Below are 20,883 nucleotides of genomic sequence, written 5' to 3'. Positions count from 1 at the left end.
CCAATTCCTGTCAATCATGCTGCGTGCCTTCATCAAGTAAGGGTATTAGTGTGGCTGGATTTAAGGTTGTGCATCGCTCAACAGTCAAATGTGGTTGTGACAGCAAGATGGCAATGCAAGATAAATGTCTTGCAGGTGATAAAAACGCCATATTGGTTTGCAATAGGAGAGCAGACACTGTATGTGGGACCTTAAGGGTAAATGGATGAAATAACACAATTGTGGAACTGCTCTCTACTGCCGTCAAGGCTGCCACAACTGCTCTGACACAATGTGGTAATGCACACGTTACGTTGTCCAATTTAGTTGAACAATAAGCTATTGGTCTTAGCTTATCACCGTATTGTTGTGTAAGTACAGAGGTCATGCAATAGCTTCTACAATCTACCATTTGAATGAATGTTTTATCATTAAATTTGGAAGGCCTAGCGCAGTCGTCGACACCAAATGTTGTTTAATGTCACAGAAGGCCTTTTCTGCCTCTGTACTCCATTAAACAGGTGATGTCATTTTAAGGTTGTCTTCATACATTAATTTTGACAATGGTGCAACAATTTCTGCATAGTTTGGAATCCATGCTCTACAATAATTTGTCAGACCTAAAAATGATGATTATATGTTTCTTCGTCTGTGGTTTAAGATTTTTTAAGACTATAGCTTTCCTGTCTTCTAATATAGTCCTTCCTCCTACACTGAAATTATGGCCTAGATATTTGACTTGCCTTTTACATCATTGCAATTTATTTATGATAACTTTATGTCCCTCTTCTGTTAGATGATGCAGTAAGGCCAATGAATCCGTGCATGTCTCTCCATCTGTAGATGCCAGAAGACATGCGTGTTGTCATAACTTGTGAATAAATAGTTGGACTTTCACAGTAGCCTTGCGGTAATCTAGTAAATGTATATATATATATTTTTTTTTCTCAAATGTGAATGCAAACCAAAATTGACTGTTATTTTCTATTGGTACTGAAAAGAATGCATTACTTATGTCCACTACTGTAAACACAGTAGTGTCTGGTCTTAATGAATTTAACAATGTGCGTGGGTTTGGTACGCATGCTGCTCTCTGTATTACTGCAGCTCATCATATTCTTTTTTTTATCTTCTATTTTTGTGATAAGCTGCAAGGCTGCAGACAATAGGGCCTTTCCCACGTTTAACGGTGGTTTGTCTTTTATTTTTTATATAATTTGATTCCTGCAACGCGGCTATTTTTGTGTATTTAACCAACCATTAAAGCCGTGTTCGGTTATCCCTGTCTCTAAATATTAAATTTTATCAGTATCCTGTTTTTTTTTTCTTTTAAATTTAATTTAATGAACCTCCAACCTTTACACTGCAGTGTATTCCTGTTTTTTATTTTACTACTTCCTTTCCCCATTTGAAAGAATTTGGTTCAGTGTAATACTACCTAGGGTAGTCTAGAACACTGTTTCTTTTCAGTAGGACGGTGATTCAAATTTACTTTCTGTGGTAATTCTCACTTCAACTCTTTCGAGTGGAGAATTCTTGCCTTTGCATCCACAAAAGTCCACCGTTTACTTTCCCACTGTTTTGGTATGGAATGAAAAACCTAGTGGTTTCCCATTTCCCATTTACACTCTCATTCAAACAGTTTTCATTCACACTGGCTCGTCAGAGGACTCCGCCGTCCTATACGGAATTTAACTACGTCTGTCAACAGCTCATTAGAGGACTCCGCCGTCCTATACGGAATTTAACTACGACGCCACGAAACTTTCCTAGTTTCTTTATTTCACCCGCCATTGACTAGTATTCACAGGGTTTATTAAACACGGAATTTAAGTACGTACAGGACTCCGCCGTCCTCGCGGAATTTGTCGGACTCCGCCGTCCTTTTTCCTAAAAATATTTTAAAATTTAACTCACCAGTCGTCTTCAATCCTGTGGATTGTCGTCAACCTTCAGATCCCAGTTGAGGAGAACGAAGACCAGTCCCGTAAAGGGTCTTACTTGCCATGGCAAGGTCGCTGGTTCAAATCCGGACCAATTTAATGTTGGATTTATCTTACCCAACATTATAAAAAATAGACACAAAAGGAATGAAGACACTGGTTTCTTTTTCTCATGAGGAGGGCGTATGGGAGATTGTTCAGATCATAGTCTCTCAACACGCTCTAACCAATCTCTCCCGTCGCTCCTGCATTTATTTGAAAATAGGAGGGTTTTTCCCAGACATAATGTTCTAAACAATAAGACACAACACAAAACATTGGACCAACACCTGTCACGTCCCCGACCACATCCGATCACGTCCTTGGTCCAGGCGCCCTTCCATCGGATGATGCTGAGTCATCTTTTTGAAGGCGAGACATCTAAAATCGTCCATAATACTAATGCAAGCTAAGCAAATAAATGATAACTTCTAAAATATATTTAACAGTTTTCATCTAAAATGAGGCAGTTTTGTATTCAAGATGGACAGGAGATGGATTATAGAGAACTGGTAGACAATTTTGTGGACTGGTTCAGCTGGAATCATCAAAATCCTCGACACTAGCAAAAATAAGGAGCTAGTTTTGGACTTTGGGAGGACCAGGACCAACACTCGTTTGCATCATGGGTGAGGATATTGGAATGGTGCAGCACTACAAGTACTTGGGAGTACACTTGAACAACAGACTAAAGTGGAATACTAACATACTGTGCACAAGAAAGTAATGTATAAATTGTATGCATATCCAGTTTCATACGCAGTAGTGGTTTATTATAATTCATCATTGTATCATCTATCTATATCCCTGTGTCTCTTTCTTTCTTTCCCTTTCAGCGTGTCCCATTAGGGGTCGCCACAGCACATAATCCTTTACAGAATTTTTTTTTAAATGTTTGAGGATTAAAAAAAAAAAAAAAAAAATGGAACATGCCTCCTGTAATTTCAGACCTCCCCATGGAAATAAAATGCAGTCCTCTTCAATCCTCAATAAAACAAACAATCCTCTTCTCTTTTGCCCCTTATCTGGGCAACAGACAGATTGTAATAAAACGCATCCTGCAATTATAAAAATGAAAGAGCAGCCTTTTGAAAAGCTAAGTACTACGAAAATAAGCCAGTTTCATTTGCATCCATCCATTACGATTAATAAAATAAAATAATGCACAATCTTCGTCTCTTTCCCCCCTAATGGCGGCAACAGACACAAATGAATAGGCAACAATTGCACATGAGTGTGATAAATCACAGCCTGCAAATAAAACGCAGCCTGCTTAAATAATAAAACAGCAGCCTTTTGAACAGGTAAAGTATAAAAAGTTAAAATAATACAGTTTAAGTTACATTTTTGTGCATTATCCTCTTCTCTTTAGTTTTCTACAAATGCTAAGTAAGTCAGTGCAAGGTAAAAAGCAGCATCCTCTTCTCTTTTGACGCGCACAATACAACGCAGCCGTCATTGGACCTGAGCAACAAAGCACAATAATATCCCTGTGTCATTCCAAATATATACTGACAAAAATCAGAAACCACTTTATAAAAACAGACACTTTGTTGCTAAATATGTGCCTATGACAGAATTGTGTTCTTACGTGTTTAATGTGACTTCTGTTTTCGGACATCACTGGACAGCTTCTCAACATCGGGCATGTCAAATGTAACTTTTAATCTTGGCACATGACTGCAAGCTCTCATCTGTGAGGCGGTTGCAGTATTTGGATTTAATGTAGTTCATGTTTGAGAATATCTGCTCGCACAGGTATGTTGATCCAAAGATGGATAATACTCCAAATGCATATTTCTTCATGTTCCTATAACCGTCAGGAAGAGCATTCCATGTTCCAAACACAAGTTTCTCGGGTGTTGCGAGGCTTTCAATTGCGCTCCATTCTTGGCTTTGGGCAAGCTGGCCTTTCTGGCGAGTGACATTTTCAAGCTCGACTGTCAGACTTGAATTTGGACATCCATAAATCTTCTCTCTTAAATAATAAAATAATCCAAAATAAATATCAATGAATAAATAAATATTATTTTCCAATGAAATATACTTCTTTCAAAACAAACTCCTCCAGCACCTCCTCCGTGTTTTAGTCGAACTTCTCGATTGTGAGGTGTGTTACTCCCCACCGTGCTGCCATTACTAACTTACATTACCATCCTTAATTTTGTTGTTTCTCGTTTGCACAATTAATAAAACAACAACAAAACGGTCCTTTTTAAGGTATGGTAGTATTTTAAAAAGCGAGATAGAAAACAGGACTATATGTTGAAAAAACATTCACAGGATTGTTACAGTATTGGAATGGTTAAGGGACATTGATGCGGAGGATTGATGGCCTGAGTAATTCATACAGAGGCAACGATGCCGCAATGATGTCGTTTATATCTTGTGAAAGATCACAGCTCTGTAAACATCCATTCACATTGCTCTGATGTCATCTCCTATGCGCCTGACTTGTTGTGATGTATTTTACATACGTCATACGGTCATAAAATGGCATTGCTCCTTGGCAACAGCATTTCTCAGTATTCAACCACAATTGACGAAGGATGCAATTCATACTGTACATGTAGTAGGTAATATCAAGCAATTCCATAGAAAAGCAAGTGGACAATTATTATGTTTAAATTTGAGTGCGTTTGTGTAAATTACCACCGCTTGCTACCTAAATTGTACAGTTTATGTGCTTTATATTGCAGTACTGTTAAGTTAGAGTTGTTAATTTTGAACACGTGTCATGGTGTAGGTGAAGAAGGCAAACTATCATACATGGAACGTGTGATGCCATTTGCAGTAGGCCCACTCACTGTTGTAGTCAGAAATCCTACTGGAGACTGGACCATGCATCATCCATGCAACGTTTAGAATGAGTCATACTCTTGAGAGGTACGTTTCAAGTGTCTGGAAAATGTGAAACGGGAAGATGGAGAAGGATATCATTCAATATCATTCAACAATCCTGTTTTTTTTTTTATATCATCGTCCCATGAGGAAGTAGTTCCTCACCTATACAGACTGATGCATCATGCAGATCATTTTTGCTCGAACAAACTTATGTTTTATGAAGAGAAACACCTTTCCATTTCATTCCTGCCAGACTCCAGTATATGACGCAGGCTGGAAACGTGTTGCTGATCAGTTTGCAAGCAGCTGTTTTCGCACAACAAATGATGTCATCCACCATATGCGTGACAGAAAACGTGGTACAAGGTTTTGTTGGGCTAAACGTTATAATGCTAGTTACTTTGTCTTGTATATCAGCAAGGATACATTCCAGCTGATAGATATGTGGATGAATAATTTATCACCAGTCCTTCTTAAGTACAAGACAGTTCAAGTAGTTTCTGCTGCGAGAGGATTATTATTATTATTTTTTTTATTATTATTTTTTTGTCCAACTGTAATTCAGAACATTTCCGGTCAATGTCCAATCAAATGATTGTCCTAACTTAAGTCCCACCCACATGGGGGATGACGTTGTGGCGGGCTTCCTGTGGAGTTCAGGCGCTGCTTTCAGCTCCCCAACTTGTCTTGTTTCGTGGAACTACGACGTGTTTAGAGTGAGGAAACTGTTGAGTATATGTCAAAGTATTTCATTGGTAGCTCACGTCGTGTTCAAACATAGGACGTTCAGGTCGGACGTCCCGCTTCTCTGACGGTGCTGAATTAAGTGAGTGTGACTCTAACTAATGTTCTTTTGTTAACACTGTGCGTTCTGATTTAATCTTCTTGAGGGGGGGGCGATTGAAAGTAGCAGTACAGTTTCACACTCTCATAGTAAGTAGTTCTTACTTCATGTTTTTTTTTTTTTTTTTTGTCGAACTCAGAAAAAGCTCAACAAACCCATTTGTTTTTAGCCACGAGCTACCGTTCGAGGTTAGCCCGTTGCTTAAATTGGACACATGATTTGATTGATTTTTAGTATTTGACGGTTTGGTAAATTTGCGTCAACGCAGTAACTTTGCTCAGTTAATTGATGGTTATTATAATGTGTGAACCTTCCCTGCTTTTTGGTTTTCTAGTTACCCCAGATGGTCTTGATTTGAGCTGTCCTCGAGCAGAATTGGGACACGACCCTGCACTGTCAAATAAATGGCAGAGAGTTTTTACAAATTAGAAGATGAAGCCTTTCCCAGTTTCCTCGGCAGGTCTTTGGACAGCACCAATGGCCGTGCCACACTGGGGAATGTAACACTGGGTTCAGGGCCCGGACTACCTGTGGCTGCTTCTACAGTGGCTAAAATGAGACCTCAGTCTGATAACAGGTGGGAGAACACCACTCTATTACGGATAGATACTTTGGGGTAGTCTGGAAAGGTGCTGAGTTTGAGATGGCCAATATTCACCTTCTGAGATTAATTGTACATTTTAATAGTTAAAACTATTTGCTCTTCTTGAATTGAGTGCTGATGTGACGTGAAACAAGGTTACTGTGTTCTCACGTTTTCCAGAGACGGTGGTGATGCCTCATATCTGGAGGAAAGTGAGTTGGAGCATGCCAACTCACAATTATCAGAAGACAAACAGGCCAAGTTTGCACTCAGCTTCAAAGATGACTTGTGAGTAAAATACTGTTCACATTGGGGCCTGACAGAAGCTCATCTGTCAAGAGTTTTTTTTCCACTTTGAGTCCTGCTACATCAACTCGTTTTTGGAGATATGCTAGTCTGCTTCCTGACTACAGTTGAGTTTTTCCTTTAGTGAAAATCTCAAATATCTGGACATAAAAGAACACTGAGAAAGTACTTTTGACAGAAAAATTATTTATTCAATTATGTACATAGTATAACTGTACAGAATTTACATTAGACAAAAATGCATGAACAAATGGCCTCCCACGCTTGCACTTTTTTCCTCCAACTTCTCCTCCTCTACTGTTTGTTTGCTCAATACTCCAGGTTTTTATTACCTTGCGTATAAAATCTAGCAAAGTTTTATCCACATCTGGATTTTATTCTTTAGTGGTGGTGAATGGGATGTTGTGTGGTTATTGTTCTTGAAACCAGTCCTTACTTCTGCTCGAAGCACAACCTGTGCAGTTTAGGAACATAACTATGACTAAAAAATACATAGTTGAAATTGCTGTCGTGGGATTTGTGGGAAAAAAAACGTACTGGAATGGGGGTTGAACGTCTTCTGGATGCATAACCTGTAAATTTGAAAAAATACGTACCATTACTACAGAATATTTTTTATGGATGATGTGTTTTGCAAAGATAAAAAAAACAATGACATTACTTTTCTTCGTCGTAATCCTAAATGACATTTGACTCGCGGGTGTTGAATTATTGCAAGCTGGAAATGGAAAATTTTAATCAGTACTGTCAACAGATGTAAAATTGTAGTGTCAACTAGTAGGAGTAAATTATGTTTTTATGTAACAAGGATTGAAGTAGCGTGTTTGCTCGCTAAATGTAGCTAATGTGAGCTGCAAACGAGTTACCTTCATCTTCATTATCATCCGGAGGAAGCTCCGAATGAAGCTCGGCTGTTTCCAGGCGATCCAGAGGGAGTTCACTCATCATGATTCCGGATCCCATTTACTCAAATCCTGGTCGGCAGACGATCGGCTGGCAAGTGGCCGCGAGCATCTCTCCATATGGCCCGGCATTTTGGGCGATAGCTTTGCAACAAAAGGAACGCTCGGACCGTCATCCTTTATTTCCTTGCATGATATAAGGCGTCATTCCTGTCGGTCACGGGAATATTTTTCTTGCCTTGGTGCAATAAATTTATAGTACCGAAAGTTTTTGCTTTTGATTTTTTTTCATTTTGTCTTCTCTCTTTTCCGCCATTATGCTTTCATCTTCTCATTGTCTCCTGCACCCGCCCCCTCCTTCTTCTTCCTCTTCTTCAATCTGGGGGAGGGATGTTCACCTCAAGGCATTCTTCCCCTCTACAGGGTGTCATTCCTCATTGCAGTTATCCAGACGCTTGACGATCACACATAAACTGCAGAAGACCCTCCTCCACCCATCCCCGTTAAATACGCCATTGACGTCTTTAGACAGCATTGGCAGGGAATAGCTTGATTCTGAATGACGTCTTTGGACGGCTTTGGCAGGGAATGAGTTAATGGTGCAACACCATTTGGATGTCCTGTCACTCTGACATCTTTTTAAAAAAAATATATTTTTTTTTATATGCTTGCATGAATATACAGCAGAGAGTTAAAAAAAAAAATCCATTGAAGGATTAAAATGTGAAACAAAAGTAATTCTTTTCTGTTGATTTTCTACGTGGTGGCACGGCGGCCGACTGGTTAGGGCATCTGCCTCACAGTTCTGAGGACCGGGGTTCAATCCCCGGCCCCGCCTGTGGGGAGTTTGCATGTTCTCCCCGTGCCTGTGTGGGTTTTCTCCGGGCACTCCGGTTTCCTCCCACATCCCAAAAACATACATGATAGGTTAATTGAAGACTCTTAAATTGCCTATAGGTGTGAGTGTGAATGGTTGTTTGTTTATATTTGCCCTGCGATTGGCTGGCAACCAGTTCGGGGTGTATCCCGCCTCCTGCCCGTTGATAGCTGGGATGGGCATAAATCAACCAAATCATAGTCTGTTGTCTTTTTGAGACTTTATAAAATACATTGTTTTTATATTCATTTATTTGGTTTAGAGCAGGGGTGCCCAAACATTTTGGCTCAGGGGCCACATTGACGTAAAAAAATTGTCATACGGGCCAGCATTAATTTTACATGCTACCGACGAGGGGAATGCTTTTTTGTATTTATTTTTATTTTACTTTGATTTACTATGCTGTCGGCTGCTTGGTAGATCTGATAACTGCCTGACTTGGATAAATGAAGGTTAAAATAAAAATTAATTAAATGCAAAATAAAGTATTTTTATGGAATTTGATTCAAACTTTATTCATCAGAATCAATAAACAACATGTATGCATTAATGTGAAGGGTGATACTGAGATCTCGACTGCAGTAAATGGGGCAGGTCTGGCTCAAAAGCGGTGGTTTTAATGCGCAAGATGTCACGCAGGTGCGAGTCACTTAGTCTTGTCCTCACGCGGTTCTTATTCATGTTCATGACTGAGAATGTCTTCTCACACAAGTATGTCGAGCCAAACAAGCTCAACATTTTCTTAGCAAATTTACGAATCTCTTGGAACCTGTCTTTATCCAGCTGCTGGTAAAAGTTGACGAGAGAGTTGTTGGTACCGGCTGCGACACTCCGTGTCACACTGCAGCTCAATGAGCTCCAACTGCAGGTGGGCTGGAACGTCACTGAGATCCACGGAAACAGGAGAAGAAAAAAGCGTGATCTCCTTTTCAATAGTTGCAAAATCCCTGAAACGTTGTTGAAACTCCTCAGTCAGAGATGAGATGTTTGCGGCATACCTCCTCATTTGCGCACTAATATTGTGCGCTGGAAAACATGTCATTATTTCTTGCAGAGATTGGAAATGTGTGGTATTGGGCTGCGTTTGTGACAGGTGGGTTTGGAAAAGTAGCAGCTTGGTTCGAAAGGCTTTAATATGTGAATACAGTTGGCTTATCAATGCATTTTGCCCCTGAAGGCTCGTGTTCAGGTTGTTAAGATGTCGGGTTATGTCAACTAAAAATCCAAAATCAGACAGCCAAACAGGATCGGTTAGTTCTGGCATCGGTTGTCCCTTTTTTGCCAAGAATTGTCCAATTTCCTGTTTGAGTGAGTAGAAATGCTACAGTGCAGACCCCCTACTGAGCCATCTTACATCGGTGTGATACACAACATCTCCGTATTCAGCGTGGATATCCAGTAGAAATTGTTGAAACTGTCGATGGCACAGGGCTTTGGAGCGAATGTAATTAATAGCCTTTATCACCGGTTTCATAACGTGATCATATTTCAGATGTTTGGCACATAGAACATGTTGGTAAATAATACAATGGAGTTTAATAGCTTTACCTCCTCCTTCGCTTACTTTGTTACACACTAGGGTTGATAATCCACTGTGCTCGCCAACCATGGCAGGTGCACCATCCGTAATAATCCCCGTGATTTTATTCCACTGTAATTTTATGTCATCTACGGCGGAACAAACAGAAGCAAATAAATATTTCCCTCTTGTTTGGCCCTTAAGGCTCTGGAGATCAAGTAGCTCTTCACGCACGTTCATTTCACTGTCCACTCCTCTAAAAGAAATCAGTAACTGAGCGCTGTCTGATGCATCCGTGCTTTCGTCACAGGCTAACGAAAAAAATTCAAACTCCACTCCTTTTGCGTCCAACTGTCTCTTAATATCAGAAGAAACGTCTTCGATCCTTCGTGACACAGTGCTACGAGCCAGGAAAACATTGGCGAACTGTTGCTTTTTCTCAGGACAAATGTTCACCATTTTCATCACACAGTCTTTAATAAATTCACCCTCAGTAAAAGGTTTGCAGTGCTTGGCAATCAGCGTTGCCACCTCATAGCTTGCCGTGGTTGCATTTTCATTCGACTCACTGGCTCTTGTGAAAAAGTGTTGCTGAGCCGTTAAACCAGCTTCCAGTTGCTTCAATTTTTCACTGCGTTTGTTCCCAGTTAGCTTGTCATAATTAGCATGTTTTGTCTAGTAGTGTCTCTTTATATTGAACTCCTTGAAGACAGCCACAGTCTCTTGGCAAATTAGGCAGACGCAGTTGTTTCTAAACTCAGGGAAAAAATATTCAGACTTCCATTTGTTCTGGAAACGTCGGCCCTCGCTATCAACTTTCCTTTTCTTACTTCCAGTTGCCATTTTAGAAATGGGCAAAAAACAGATCATGCGCAAAACGGCCCCGTGAGAGTTCAGCCACAAGTTTACTGCCATCCTGTGGTGAAATATAAAATTGCGCGTGTATTTTGTACTGCCGGGCCACATATTATTGGTTTTATGACAGAGGCTTCGGGCTTCGGATTTGGCCCGGGGGCCGGACTTTGGGCATGTCTGGTTTTGAGAGAGTCTTGGCCCTTTTTATCAAAGTTCTATCTGTTGCAAACGCTATTCAAGAATGTACACTTTTTTTGTTTTTCCTACTTGCGTCACTATTCCCCTCACTCACTTTTGCATTGCTGCTTCATTGTCTGCATTGAAGTTTTATGCTTTAGTTGCTGGAGTCAGTGTATGTCTTTTGTTTTTTTGTTTTTTAATATTTAATGTATGGAATTATCTGAGTATTACTATTTATTTAGGGACAATGCAGACGACTTTATTGCAGCACATCGTTTATCAGAAATGCTGATTAAGATTAACCTGGATGAAAGTGCATCCAGAAACCAAGGATCCCTCCTGGGTCTTCTTCCAACTCAGATGGGCTCAGTCCAGGGCAGGCACACAGAACATCCTACAGGTAACAATATCCCTGTTTATCCAGTTCCCCCAATCCCTGCAAATTATTGGCACTTTGTTATTCATCAAAGACGCACATGTACTATATTTGCATGATAATTAATCATCTTTTTTTAATAGTATAATTATAATTATTTTTTTGACATAAATTGAAGCTGTTGTAAGTTTCTCGGTGTGTTCAAGTAGACCTGTATTTTGCACAAGACTAACATCCTTTGATGTGAGTTTTCCTTCTTTGCCAGATCTTCCAACAGGTCTCCTAACATTTGCTCAGTATGGACACAAGGATTGTACAAATAAAAAGGTATTTTTTGGATTTCACTAAAATGTGGAGTGAAAGTAGGTGATATCATATTGCAGAGATTCAGTACCTATCTAAATTCAAATCCAAAACTGGAGCTAACTAGTAACGAACTAAATATTTCATTTAAAGCTGTCATTGCACATATTGATGGACATGACTAGGGTAACTGCAAGTTCATTGGATGGTTGTGTACTATAACAGCATGGCTTACTTGTTTCAAGTACCGGTAATATTATCAATATTATACTACAGGTCCCATCCCTGCAAGCTACTACTGACAACAATAATGTGCCAAGTGAAGCAGCGGACAGTGACCATTTTAGTGGCAGCTCCAGTTTTTTGGAAAATGAAAAGCTCATGTCTGTGGACAGCATGAACAGTGACATTACAGGTATGATTAATGCGCATGTAGTTGCATGTTTACTTTATAGCTGCGATCGTGACATCTATGATCCCAGCACCCTCATACTGGTCAAAGAAAAACTTATCTCATCGCTCTCATCTACTAATAGTCAAGGGTTGGGTGAAGGGAGCTTTGGCGTATTCTCATTGGAGAAGATTTTGTCTGGTTATTTATGATTGTATGCGTTTGTTTGTGTATATGTTTTGTTTTGTGTACATCACGTTGTACGATTTGATGACATCAAGCGACGACAGACCTGACTTTAAATAGATGAAGTTTATGTAAAGAAGCTCGGCTTGTCTGTTAATTCCACTGGGAACGTTTTAAACGTTAGCTTTGGATGTTTACACTAAACGGTGTGTATTTTCAAGCCTTCTCACTGCCATCCCTCCAGGGATTGTGACCCACACACTTAGCTAACATGGAGGTGCACATACAGTATGAGCAGAGAGGCTATTGGATGCTTACCGCACATACTGTACCATGTCTGTTATAGTTGGTTACTGTTGAGAGTTGTACTAGTACGGACGAGCAATATATGGTGGATATAAAAAGTGTTCACACCCATGTTCAAATTCCACGTTTTTGTCCATAAAAAAAAAACCATGACCAAATGTGACCATTTCCAAACTTTTTCCACCAATAATTGTACAACTGTACAACCTGGTTGGAAAAAATGAAGTGTATTACAGAGAGCAAATACAGAGTCTTTGCACAAGTGTGCTTTTTGTCATACAATTGGGGATGTGGCTGTGTTCAGAAGACTGATTCTGAAGAAGACTTTCAGTCAGACAGATGGTATTTGTTTTGGCCAACAAGTCATGCACACTTCTGGGTTTGAACTCAAATGTATGTAATGTATGTATGTTTGTAATGTGTAAATGTATCAAATGAATCCCCAGATGATGAAATTGAGTTGAACAACTTGCCTGACGACGAGTTGGAACTCTACTTCAGAAAACTGGTGCCTTCTGCCATGCAAAGGGGCACAGTTGAGGGGCAAGAGCTCCCTGCCACAGTAAGCTTCAAACATGGTTTTCGTTCCTGTTTTCATATGATAGTGTACACCGCTACAAAGTAAAGGTAATGACCTATTGTCCATATTTCTTTTACAATTGATGCCACGATTTATTTGTTGTCTTTGTTAGGTGCTACCTCGGACATCTGATGACCGATCCAATTCAAGTTCCATAGAGCCTGAACAGTATGGACACCAGATCATTGATGACTATGATCAGGTGAGTGTAAATGCACATTTGGGTCTTGACAATGTGTTCTCTAAATTTTATCTATCCCTCCATCCATCCATTTTCTGTACCGCTTATCATCACTATGGTCGCGGCTAGGGTTGGGCATCGTTTGAATTGGAGCGGCTCCGATTCCGGTTCCTTATTTCGATTCCGGTTCCAAACGATTCTCTATTCCGATTCTTTTAGGGGGCTGGGTCCAAAAAGCTTGCATGGTTTAAATAAAGGGTGTCCAAATTATGAACATCAGTTTTCTTAGCAGCCTTCAGCATAAACGAAAATGAACATTTGACTCTAGGTTCTTTTATAACCATTATCAATATCAAACCTATGAACTAAAAGACTGTGTGTGTTTGTGTGTGTGTGTTTGTAGAACTAATCCAATTAATTTAATATTCATTAATTAATGTTTCAGCTAAAAGTTAAATATAGCATTGTTAAAATAGTTATTTGGGACTGTTTCATCACATCAAACGGTTTATATGTGCAAGTTTTAACTTGACTTGCTGTTTTAAGCTTGTAGTCTTTTATTTTGAAGGGTATGCACCGGAACCCAGCATTTTGGCACGAAAAGTAACTTCACACGGTACCGGTGATTTTAATTAAAAAAAAAAAATGTTTATTTATTATTATTATTTTTTTGTATTTATCCATCCATCAATTTTCTAAACTGGGAACCGAAATTTTTAAATTTGTATGGTTCCGGGAGAACCGCAACATTAATACCGTTTCCAATCGGTTCTCGATGCCCAACCTTAGTTATGGGTGTGCTGGCACCTATCTCAGCTGACTCTGGGCGAGCAGTGGGGTACACCCTGGACTGGTCGCCGGCCAATCGCAGGGCACATATAAACAAACAACAATTCACACTCACGTATACACACCTACAGGCAATTTAGAGTCGCCAATTAACCTACCATGCATGCTTTTGGAATGTGGGAGGAAATCGGAGTACCCGGAGAAACCCCACGCAGGCACGGGGAGATGGCTGATGTGCTAACCAGTCGGCTGTGCTGCCTAAATTTTATCAACCTATTTTAATATTATAACTTTTCTCCTTTTTTCAGGACAACTTCCAGATGCCTGTTGTGCGTCTGGCTGCCACAGGTATGGACTCCTGTCCTGCTAGTGACGAGGACACTGAGGATGAGCTTGAGTCTGCCAGACAGACAAGCAATTCCACTAAAAACAAGCTACTACCAAGCATATCCAGACAGTTGGTGAGAGAGGGAATAGAAGTCTAGTATTTATTGATCGCAATGATCTTAATCAACTTCATGGATACCCGACTATGTTGTAATTACGCTTTACACGATCAGGATTTTTGGGGCCGATCAGCGAGTTAAAAAAACTGATCGCCGATCGGATCACAAGATGGAGCAATGTGTCTATTTAAATGATTAAAATAAAATGTATTTACTGTATATACGAGTATATCCGGTTGCGTTTATGACTTGAAACGATAAAGCCCAGTGGTTGTAAAAGACGGGATCCGGTGGTATCGGAATACAAGATTTTATTGCATTAGTCTGACATAGTGCAATCGTGAAAGACCAAATTCGTCTTGTCCTCTGATCCACGCATTACGTATTGTCTGTCTCAGACGTGTTGTCTGTCCCACACCGTCATGTATTAATTTATTTTTTAAAAGAACTTTATTGGCTGTCATATATTTATAGTACTATGTCAAAAGACATGCGACAAGGCTAAAAATAAACTAGCTTTGGAATCCAAATATACTGTACAGCATGGTGACGTGGAGCCGATCAATGACGTCATGGATCGGATTGGCGAATTATGACATTAAAGCCGATGAGTATAAAATGCTAATTATTGGCCGATGCCGATCAAATCGGTGTAAAGTCTAGTTATAATATGCATGCGGTATGTCATTTGTGACGTGTATGTATGTGTGTCTTTTTACAGGTTGGTGAAAGTAATCATCCCAGTTTCAGGCCAGGTTTAGAAGGGGGAAGTTCTGATGATGAGTGGTCAAGTGGCCTAGGCGGTCCATCTCTGTCTGGGATTGAACACAGACGATCTGCCGAGGGACGAGTTATTAACCCTCCAGTCACAGGTTAGTTATGATGTGTAGTTATGCACTATTTATGGGAAATAGAGAATATGTGGACACTTTTGATTTAGAAGATATTTGGCATACTGACATGAATATGTTGTAGAATAGGAACAAATGTAATAAACTATTTTTTCAATCATGACACTTGAGTGTGTTCATGTATTCTGTTGAGTGTTTTTTTAGAACATGGTCTTTTCCACATTCTTCTTCAAAAGTGGTAAGTGGGAACAAATATGTTTAGAATGGCTCATCCGTTGGGCCCAATGTGTTTAGAGATCTCCTTTTTTACATTTTACCCAGAGTTGTAATCACGCATTATAAAAGACCAGTGGTGGGCAAATAAATTTTCCAAAGGGGCCACATGAAAAATTGGAACGGTTGTCGAGGGCCACATCAGCATGCTAACCTCAACTGTACTTCATATTCATTTATCTATATAAACCATTACATGGTTGTTTTTAATAAGCTGCTACTTGTGTTTAGCATATATTGTTATGAGGAAATGCACATCTAAAAAAATTAAATAAGCTGTCGTTACAATTACACATTATACCATAATCAACATTAATAAAATTGTCTACAATGTGTATGACTTTGTTACTGTGTTGTCAGTATGTGAATGATGTTTTAACTTTGCTTCAGTTGTTGTATGATGAGCAATGTGAAAGCACTGACTACCTTGAATGTTGAAAAGCATTAGTTAGTGAGATTTGTCTTGTCATGAACAAATTCTCATTCATGAAATTTGGCATCTGCATTTAATGCATCACGGTAGTAAACACAGCAAATTAACTCTGTTTTATAGCAAACACTAGAGGAGGGAGCGACTTAATGCTGTGTGGTGGATGGTCCATTGCCTATCTGATCCTAACCACTTGGCTACTGCTTAATATAATAATTTTGTAATAGTCATAAATATACGAAGCTCATTTACTTTGCACAGACAGAGAAACCTGCATGACATTTGTATTTTTTTGTCTAAACAAGGGGACGGAGGTGGTGGGGATGGGAGCAGTGGGAGTGAAGAAAGTGGAAATGATAGGGGAGTTTCAACAATCCCTATTCCAACAACAAATGTCCCAACCACCTATGATGTGCTGCGCGGGCTGGGGATTGTGGGTAGCAGCGCTGTTGGGGAAGATGGAGACGGTGGTGCTTGCAGCAATCTCACAGGACATGGAAGGAACAACTGTTGTACACATGCAGAGGTAAGTGTGCATTTCCTTAGGGTTGCCGCTTTGAAGCAAGAAGACCGATTAGCCGTGATGCACTGTGTTTATCTGTAAAATCTGCATGATTTCCGGTGAGATTGTTTTCTTTTGGAGCAATATCTGTATAAATTCTGACTAGCTTTGCCATGTATACATAGTAATGGGTTCTAGTTGGTTACGCACTTTAGTTGCTCACATGCCATTAGTTATTCAATTCAAAAAATTATACCGAGCAAAGTCGAGATTTATGTCTCTTTTCACACCATTTAAAAAAAAAAAAAAAAAAACTTTTTTTTTTTAATTTTGTGACAACAGATGGGTGACCGTGTGGGTCCTGTTGGAAACGGTGAAGCCAGCACCTCTAAAACTTCATCAGGGGGAAGTCATACACTCTCTCCTGTGAACTGGAGCATGATTATGGACAGACAGGAGGCACTGGTGAGTACAAAAATAGGTGTGGATGCTTGATTGTTCAAACCGAGATAAAACTAGTGTTACTAAGGTGATTTCATCATAATTAAATCATCATAATCATAATTAAAATGTGTAATACAATATATTGTGATAACCACCTGAACCTGTTGTTATTAGTGCCAGTTGCTGGTCTGTGTTTGGTACTCAAGGAAAACATTAATCCAACAAAATACAGCCATTGTACATGTGATAGGGTCTTGGTAGTTCAGGCTGTTTTGTGATGATAGCTAATCTTTTGTCTCATCCAAGAAAACTGTATTGTACAACTGGATAGCTAAGACTGGGTGAATTGTTTTTTAAAAAAAAAAATAGAAAGGCTAACATTAATATGAATGCCAGGATGCCATGGAAAACACTGAGTCTAGGATGACATCTGAGCGAGCTGGCTCTGCTTACGTGAAAAGTGAAACTGGACTCGGGAGATCTTTGCAAGAAAAGTCAAATTTTTCCCAACTTCAAGTTACCCAAGACAACTTCCACAACTCAAAGGTAACTGTCAAAATATGTTAGTATGTTGATTTAACCCTCCTCCTATTTTAGTGGCCAAGTTAGGTTTACACATGGCCGTCTGTGGTTTAATTAATAATGCAGGACCTAGTAGTTCCAGTAAGATGTGTATCCCCTGTTTTGAATATGGGAATGCACAGTCAAGTCAACAAAGGTTACACTTAAAACAAAAGTGAAAATTTTATTCTGAACTCCTCTACCAGTCAAAAGTTTGGACACAGTTTCTCATTCATTTCTGCGTCAATTTATTTTTTATTTTTTTTTGACTGGTAGTGTACATCTCAGTGGGAAGTAGAGTTTTATCCATCCATCTTCTCCCGCTTATCCGAGGTCGGGTCACGGGGGCAGTAGCTTTAGCAGGGACGCCCAGACTTCCCTTTCCCCAGCCACTTCATCCAGCTCTTCCACGGGGATCCCGAGGCGTTCCCAGGCCAGCCGAAAGATGTAGTCTCTCCAGCGTGTCCTGGGTCGTCCCCGGGGTCTCATCCCGGTGGGACGTGCCCGGAACACCTCACCAGGGAGGCGTCCAGGAGGCATCCGAATCAGATGCCCCAGCCACCTCATCTGGCTCCTCTCGATGTGAAGGAGCAACGGCGCTACTCTGAGATCCTCCCGGATGACCGAGCTTCTCACCCTATCTCTAAGGGAGAGCCCGGACACCCTGCGGAGGAAACTCATTTCGGCCGCTTGTATCCGGGATCTTGTTCTTTCGGTCACGACCCACAGCTCTTGACCATAGGTGAGGGTAGGAACGTAGATTGACCGGTAAATCGAGAGCTTCGCCTTTCGGCTTCGCTCCTTCTTTACCACAACGGATCGATACAAAGTCCGCATCACTGTAGACGCTGCACCGATCTCCCGTTCCATTCTTCCCTCACTCGTGAACAAGACCCCAAGATACTTGAACTCCTCCACTTGGGGCAGGATCTCCTCCCCGACCTGGAGAGGGAACACCACCCTTTTCCGACTGAGGACCATGGTCTCAGATTTGGAGGTGCTGATTCTCATCCCAGGCGCTTCACACTCTGCTCCAAACTGCTCCAATGAGAGTTGGAGGTCACGGCTTGATGAAGCCAACAGAACCACATCATCTGCAAAAAGCAGAGTTGCAATACTGAGGCCACCAAACCAGATCCCCTCTACGCCTCGGCTGTGCCTAGAAATTCTGTCCATAAAAGTTATGAACAGAATCGGTGACAAAGGGCAGCCTTGGCGGAGTCCAACCCTCACCGGAAACGAGTCCGACTTACTGCCGGATATGCAGACCAAACTCTGACTCCGGTCGTACAGGGACCGAACAGCCCGTATCAGGGGGTTCGGTACCCCATACTCCCGAAGCACCTCCCACAGGACCACCCGAGGGACACGGTCGAACGCCTACTGCAAGTCCACAAAACACATGTAGACTGTTTGGGCGAACACCCATGCACCTTCGAGGACCCTGCCAAGGGTGTAGAGCTGGTCCACTGTTCCACGGCCAGGACGAAAACCACACTGCTCCTCCTGAATCTGGGATTCAACTTCCTGACGGACCCTCCTCTCCAGCACCCCTGAATAGACCTTACCAGGGAGGCTGAGGAGTGTGATCCCCCTGTAGTTGGAAAACACCCTCCTGTCCCCCTTCTTAAAAAGGGGGACCACCACCCCAGTCTGCCAATCCAGAGGCACTGTGCCCGATGTCCAGGTGATGTTGCAGAGGCGTGTCAACCAGGACAGCCCTACAACATCCAGAGCCTTGAGGAACTCAGGGCGAATCTCATCCACCCCTGGGGCCTTGCCACCGAGGAGCTTTTTAACCACCTCGGTGACCTCAACCCCAGAGATAGGAGAGCCTGCCTCAGAGAACCCAGACTCTGCTCCCTCATGGGAAGGCGTGTCGGTGGAATTGAGGAGGTCTTCGGAGTATTCTCCCCACCGACTCACAACGTCCAGAGTCGAGGTCAGCAGCGCCCCATCCCCACTATACACAGTGTTGATGGTGCACTGCTTTCCCCTCCTGAGACGTCGGATGGTGGACCAGAATTTCCTCGAAGCCGTCCGGAAGTCTCTCTCTCCATGGCCTCACCGAACTCCTCCCATGCCAGAGTTTTTGCTTCAGCGTCCACCAAAGCTGAATTCCGCTTTGCCAGCCGGTACCCATCAGCTGCCTCAGGAGTCCCACAGGCCAAAAAGGCCCGATCGGACTCCTTCTTCAGCTTGACGGCATCCCTCACCATTGGTGTCCACCAACAGGTTCGGGGATTGCCGCCACGACAGGCATCGACCCCCTTACGGCCACAGCTCCGGTCGGCCGCCTCAGCAATGGAGGCGTGGAACATGGTCCACTCGGACTCGATGTCCCCCACCTCCTCCGGAAGATGAGCAAAGTTCTGTCGGAGGTGGGAGTTGAAACTCCTTCTGACAGGGGATTCCGCCAGTCGTTCCCAGCAGACCCTCACAATACGTTTGGGGCTGCCACGTCGGACCGGCATCTTCCCCCACCATCTGAGCCAACTCACCACCAGGTGGTGATCAGTTGACAGCTGCGCCCCTCTCTTTACCCGTGTCTCCAAGACATGCGGCCGCAAGTCCGATGACACGACCACAAAGTCAATCATCGAACTGCGACCTAGGTTGTCCTGGTGCCAAGTGCACGTGTGGACACCCTTATGCTTGAACATGGTGGACAATCCGTGACGAGCACAGAAGTCCAATAACAGAACACCGCTCGGGTTCTGATCGGGGGGGCCATTCCTCCCAATCACGCCCTTCCAGGTCTCACTGTCATTGCCCACTTGAGCATTGAAGTCCCCCAGCAGAACGATGGAGTCCCCAGCGGGAGCGCTCTACATCACCCCCTCCAAGGACTCCAAAAAGGGTGGGTACTCTAAACTGGTGTTTGGTGCATAGGCACAAACAACAGTCAGGGTAGCCTCCCTCCCACCCGAAGGCGGAGGGAGGCTACCCTCTCGTCCACCGGGGTGAACCCCAACATACAGGCGCTGAGCTGGGGAGCAATAAGTATACCCACACATGCTCGGCGCCTATCACCGTGGGCAACTCCAGAGTGGAAGAGAGTCCAACCCCTCTCGAGAGGACTGGTACCAGAGCCCAAGCTGTGCGAGTGCGACTATAGTCGGAACTTCTCGGCCTCACACACCAGCTCGGGCTCCTTCCCTGCCAGAGAGGTGACATTCCACGTCCCTAGAGGCAGCTTCTGTAGCCGGGGATCGGATCGCCAAGGTCCCCGCCTTCGGCCACCGCCCACCTCGCACTGCACCCGACCCCTATGGCTCCTCCCATGGGAAGGGGGACCCACGTTACCCTTTCGGGCTGTGCCCGGCCGGGCCCCATGGGTGCAGGCCTGGCCACCAGGCGCTCTCCTTCGAGCCCCAACTCCAGGCCTGGCTC

At 42.4% G+C, this 20,883-nt stretch overlaps 1 protein-coding gene and 1 long non-coding RNA gene across 14 annotated transcripts in view; one reads left to right on the top strand and one right to left on the bottom strand.

Moving 5' to 3' along the window:
- Positions 1-2,148: 2,148 nt before the first annotated feature.
- Positions 2,149-5,131, bottom strand: LOC133479858 (uncharacterized). 3 transcript variants are annotated; one of them, XR_009789090.1, is made up of 4 exons: positions 4,968-5,131; positions 4,769-4,839; positions 3,553-3,939; positions 2,149-3,425 (listed from the first exon to the last, which is right to left on the bottom strand). It is a non-coding gene; the product is annotated as an uncharacterized LOC133479858 (long non-coding RNA). The 3 variants fall into 3 exon arrangements; XR_009789089.1 differs by lacking the exon at positions 3,553-3,939 and having other exon boundaries at positions 4,769-4,862; XR_009789091.1 differs by lacking the exon at positions 3,553-3,939.
- A 309-nt stretch (positions 5,132-5,440) lies between these two features.
- Positions 5,441-20,883, top strand: part of cep192 (centrosomal protein 192) — an 86,153-nt gene continuing 70,710 nt past the window's right edge. For all 11 annotated transcript variants that reach the window (XR_009788927.1, XR_009788926.1, XM_061776232.1 and 8 more), the window contains exons 1-13: positions 5,441-5,631; positions 5,984-6,226; positions 6,413-6,520; positions 11,114-11,271; positions 11,513-11,574; positions 11,827-11,965; positions 12,880-12,995; positions 13,126-13,215; positions 14,292-14,444; positions 15,151-15,301; positions 16,289-16,509; positions 16,828-16,950; positions 17,326-17,475. Coding sequence is in view for 9 of the 11 variants with exons in the window: in XM_061776232.1 (XP_061632216.1) it covers positions 6,054-6,226; positions 6,413-6,520; positions 11,114-11,271; positions 11,513-11,574; positions 11,827-11,965; positions 12,880-12,995; positions 13,126-13,215; positions 14,292-14,444; positions 15,151-15,301; positions 16,289-16,509; positions 16,828-16,950; positions 17,326-17,475 (1,644 nt within the window). In the remaining 2 variants the exon portion in view is untranslated. The remainder of the gene's footprint in view (positions 5,632-5,983; positions 6,227-6,412; positions 6,521-11,113; positions 11,272-11,512; positions 11,575-11,826; positions 11,966-12,879; positions 12,996-13,125; positions 13,216-14,291; positions 14,445-15,150; positions 15,302-16,288; positions 16,510-16,827; positions 16,951-17,325; positions 17,476-20,883) is intronic.

Source organism: Phyllopteryx taeniolatus, chromosome 6 (assembly GCF_024500385.1).
Source record: "Phyllopteryx taeniolatus isolate TA_2022b chromosome 6, UOR_Ptae_1.2, whole genome shotgun sequence".
Taxonomy (NCBI): Eukaryota; Metazoa; Chordata; class Actinopteri; order Syngnathiformes; family Syngnathidae; genus Phyllopteryx; species Phyllopteryx taeniolatus.
The sequence above is the reverse complement of the archived record's forward strand: the minus strand, read 5'-3'. Positions and strand labels throughout refer to the sequence as shown.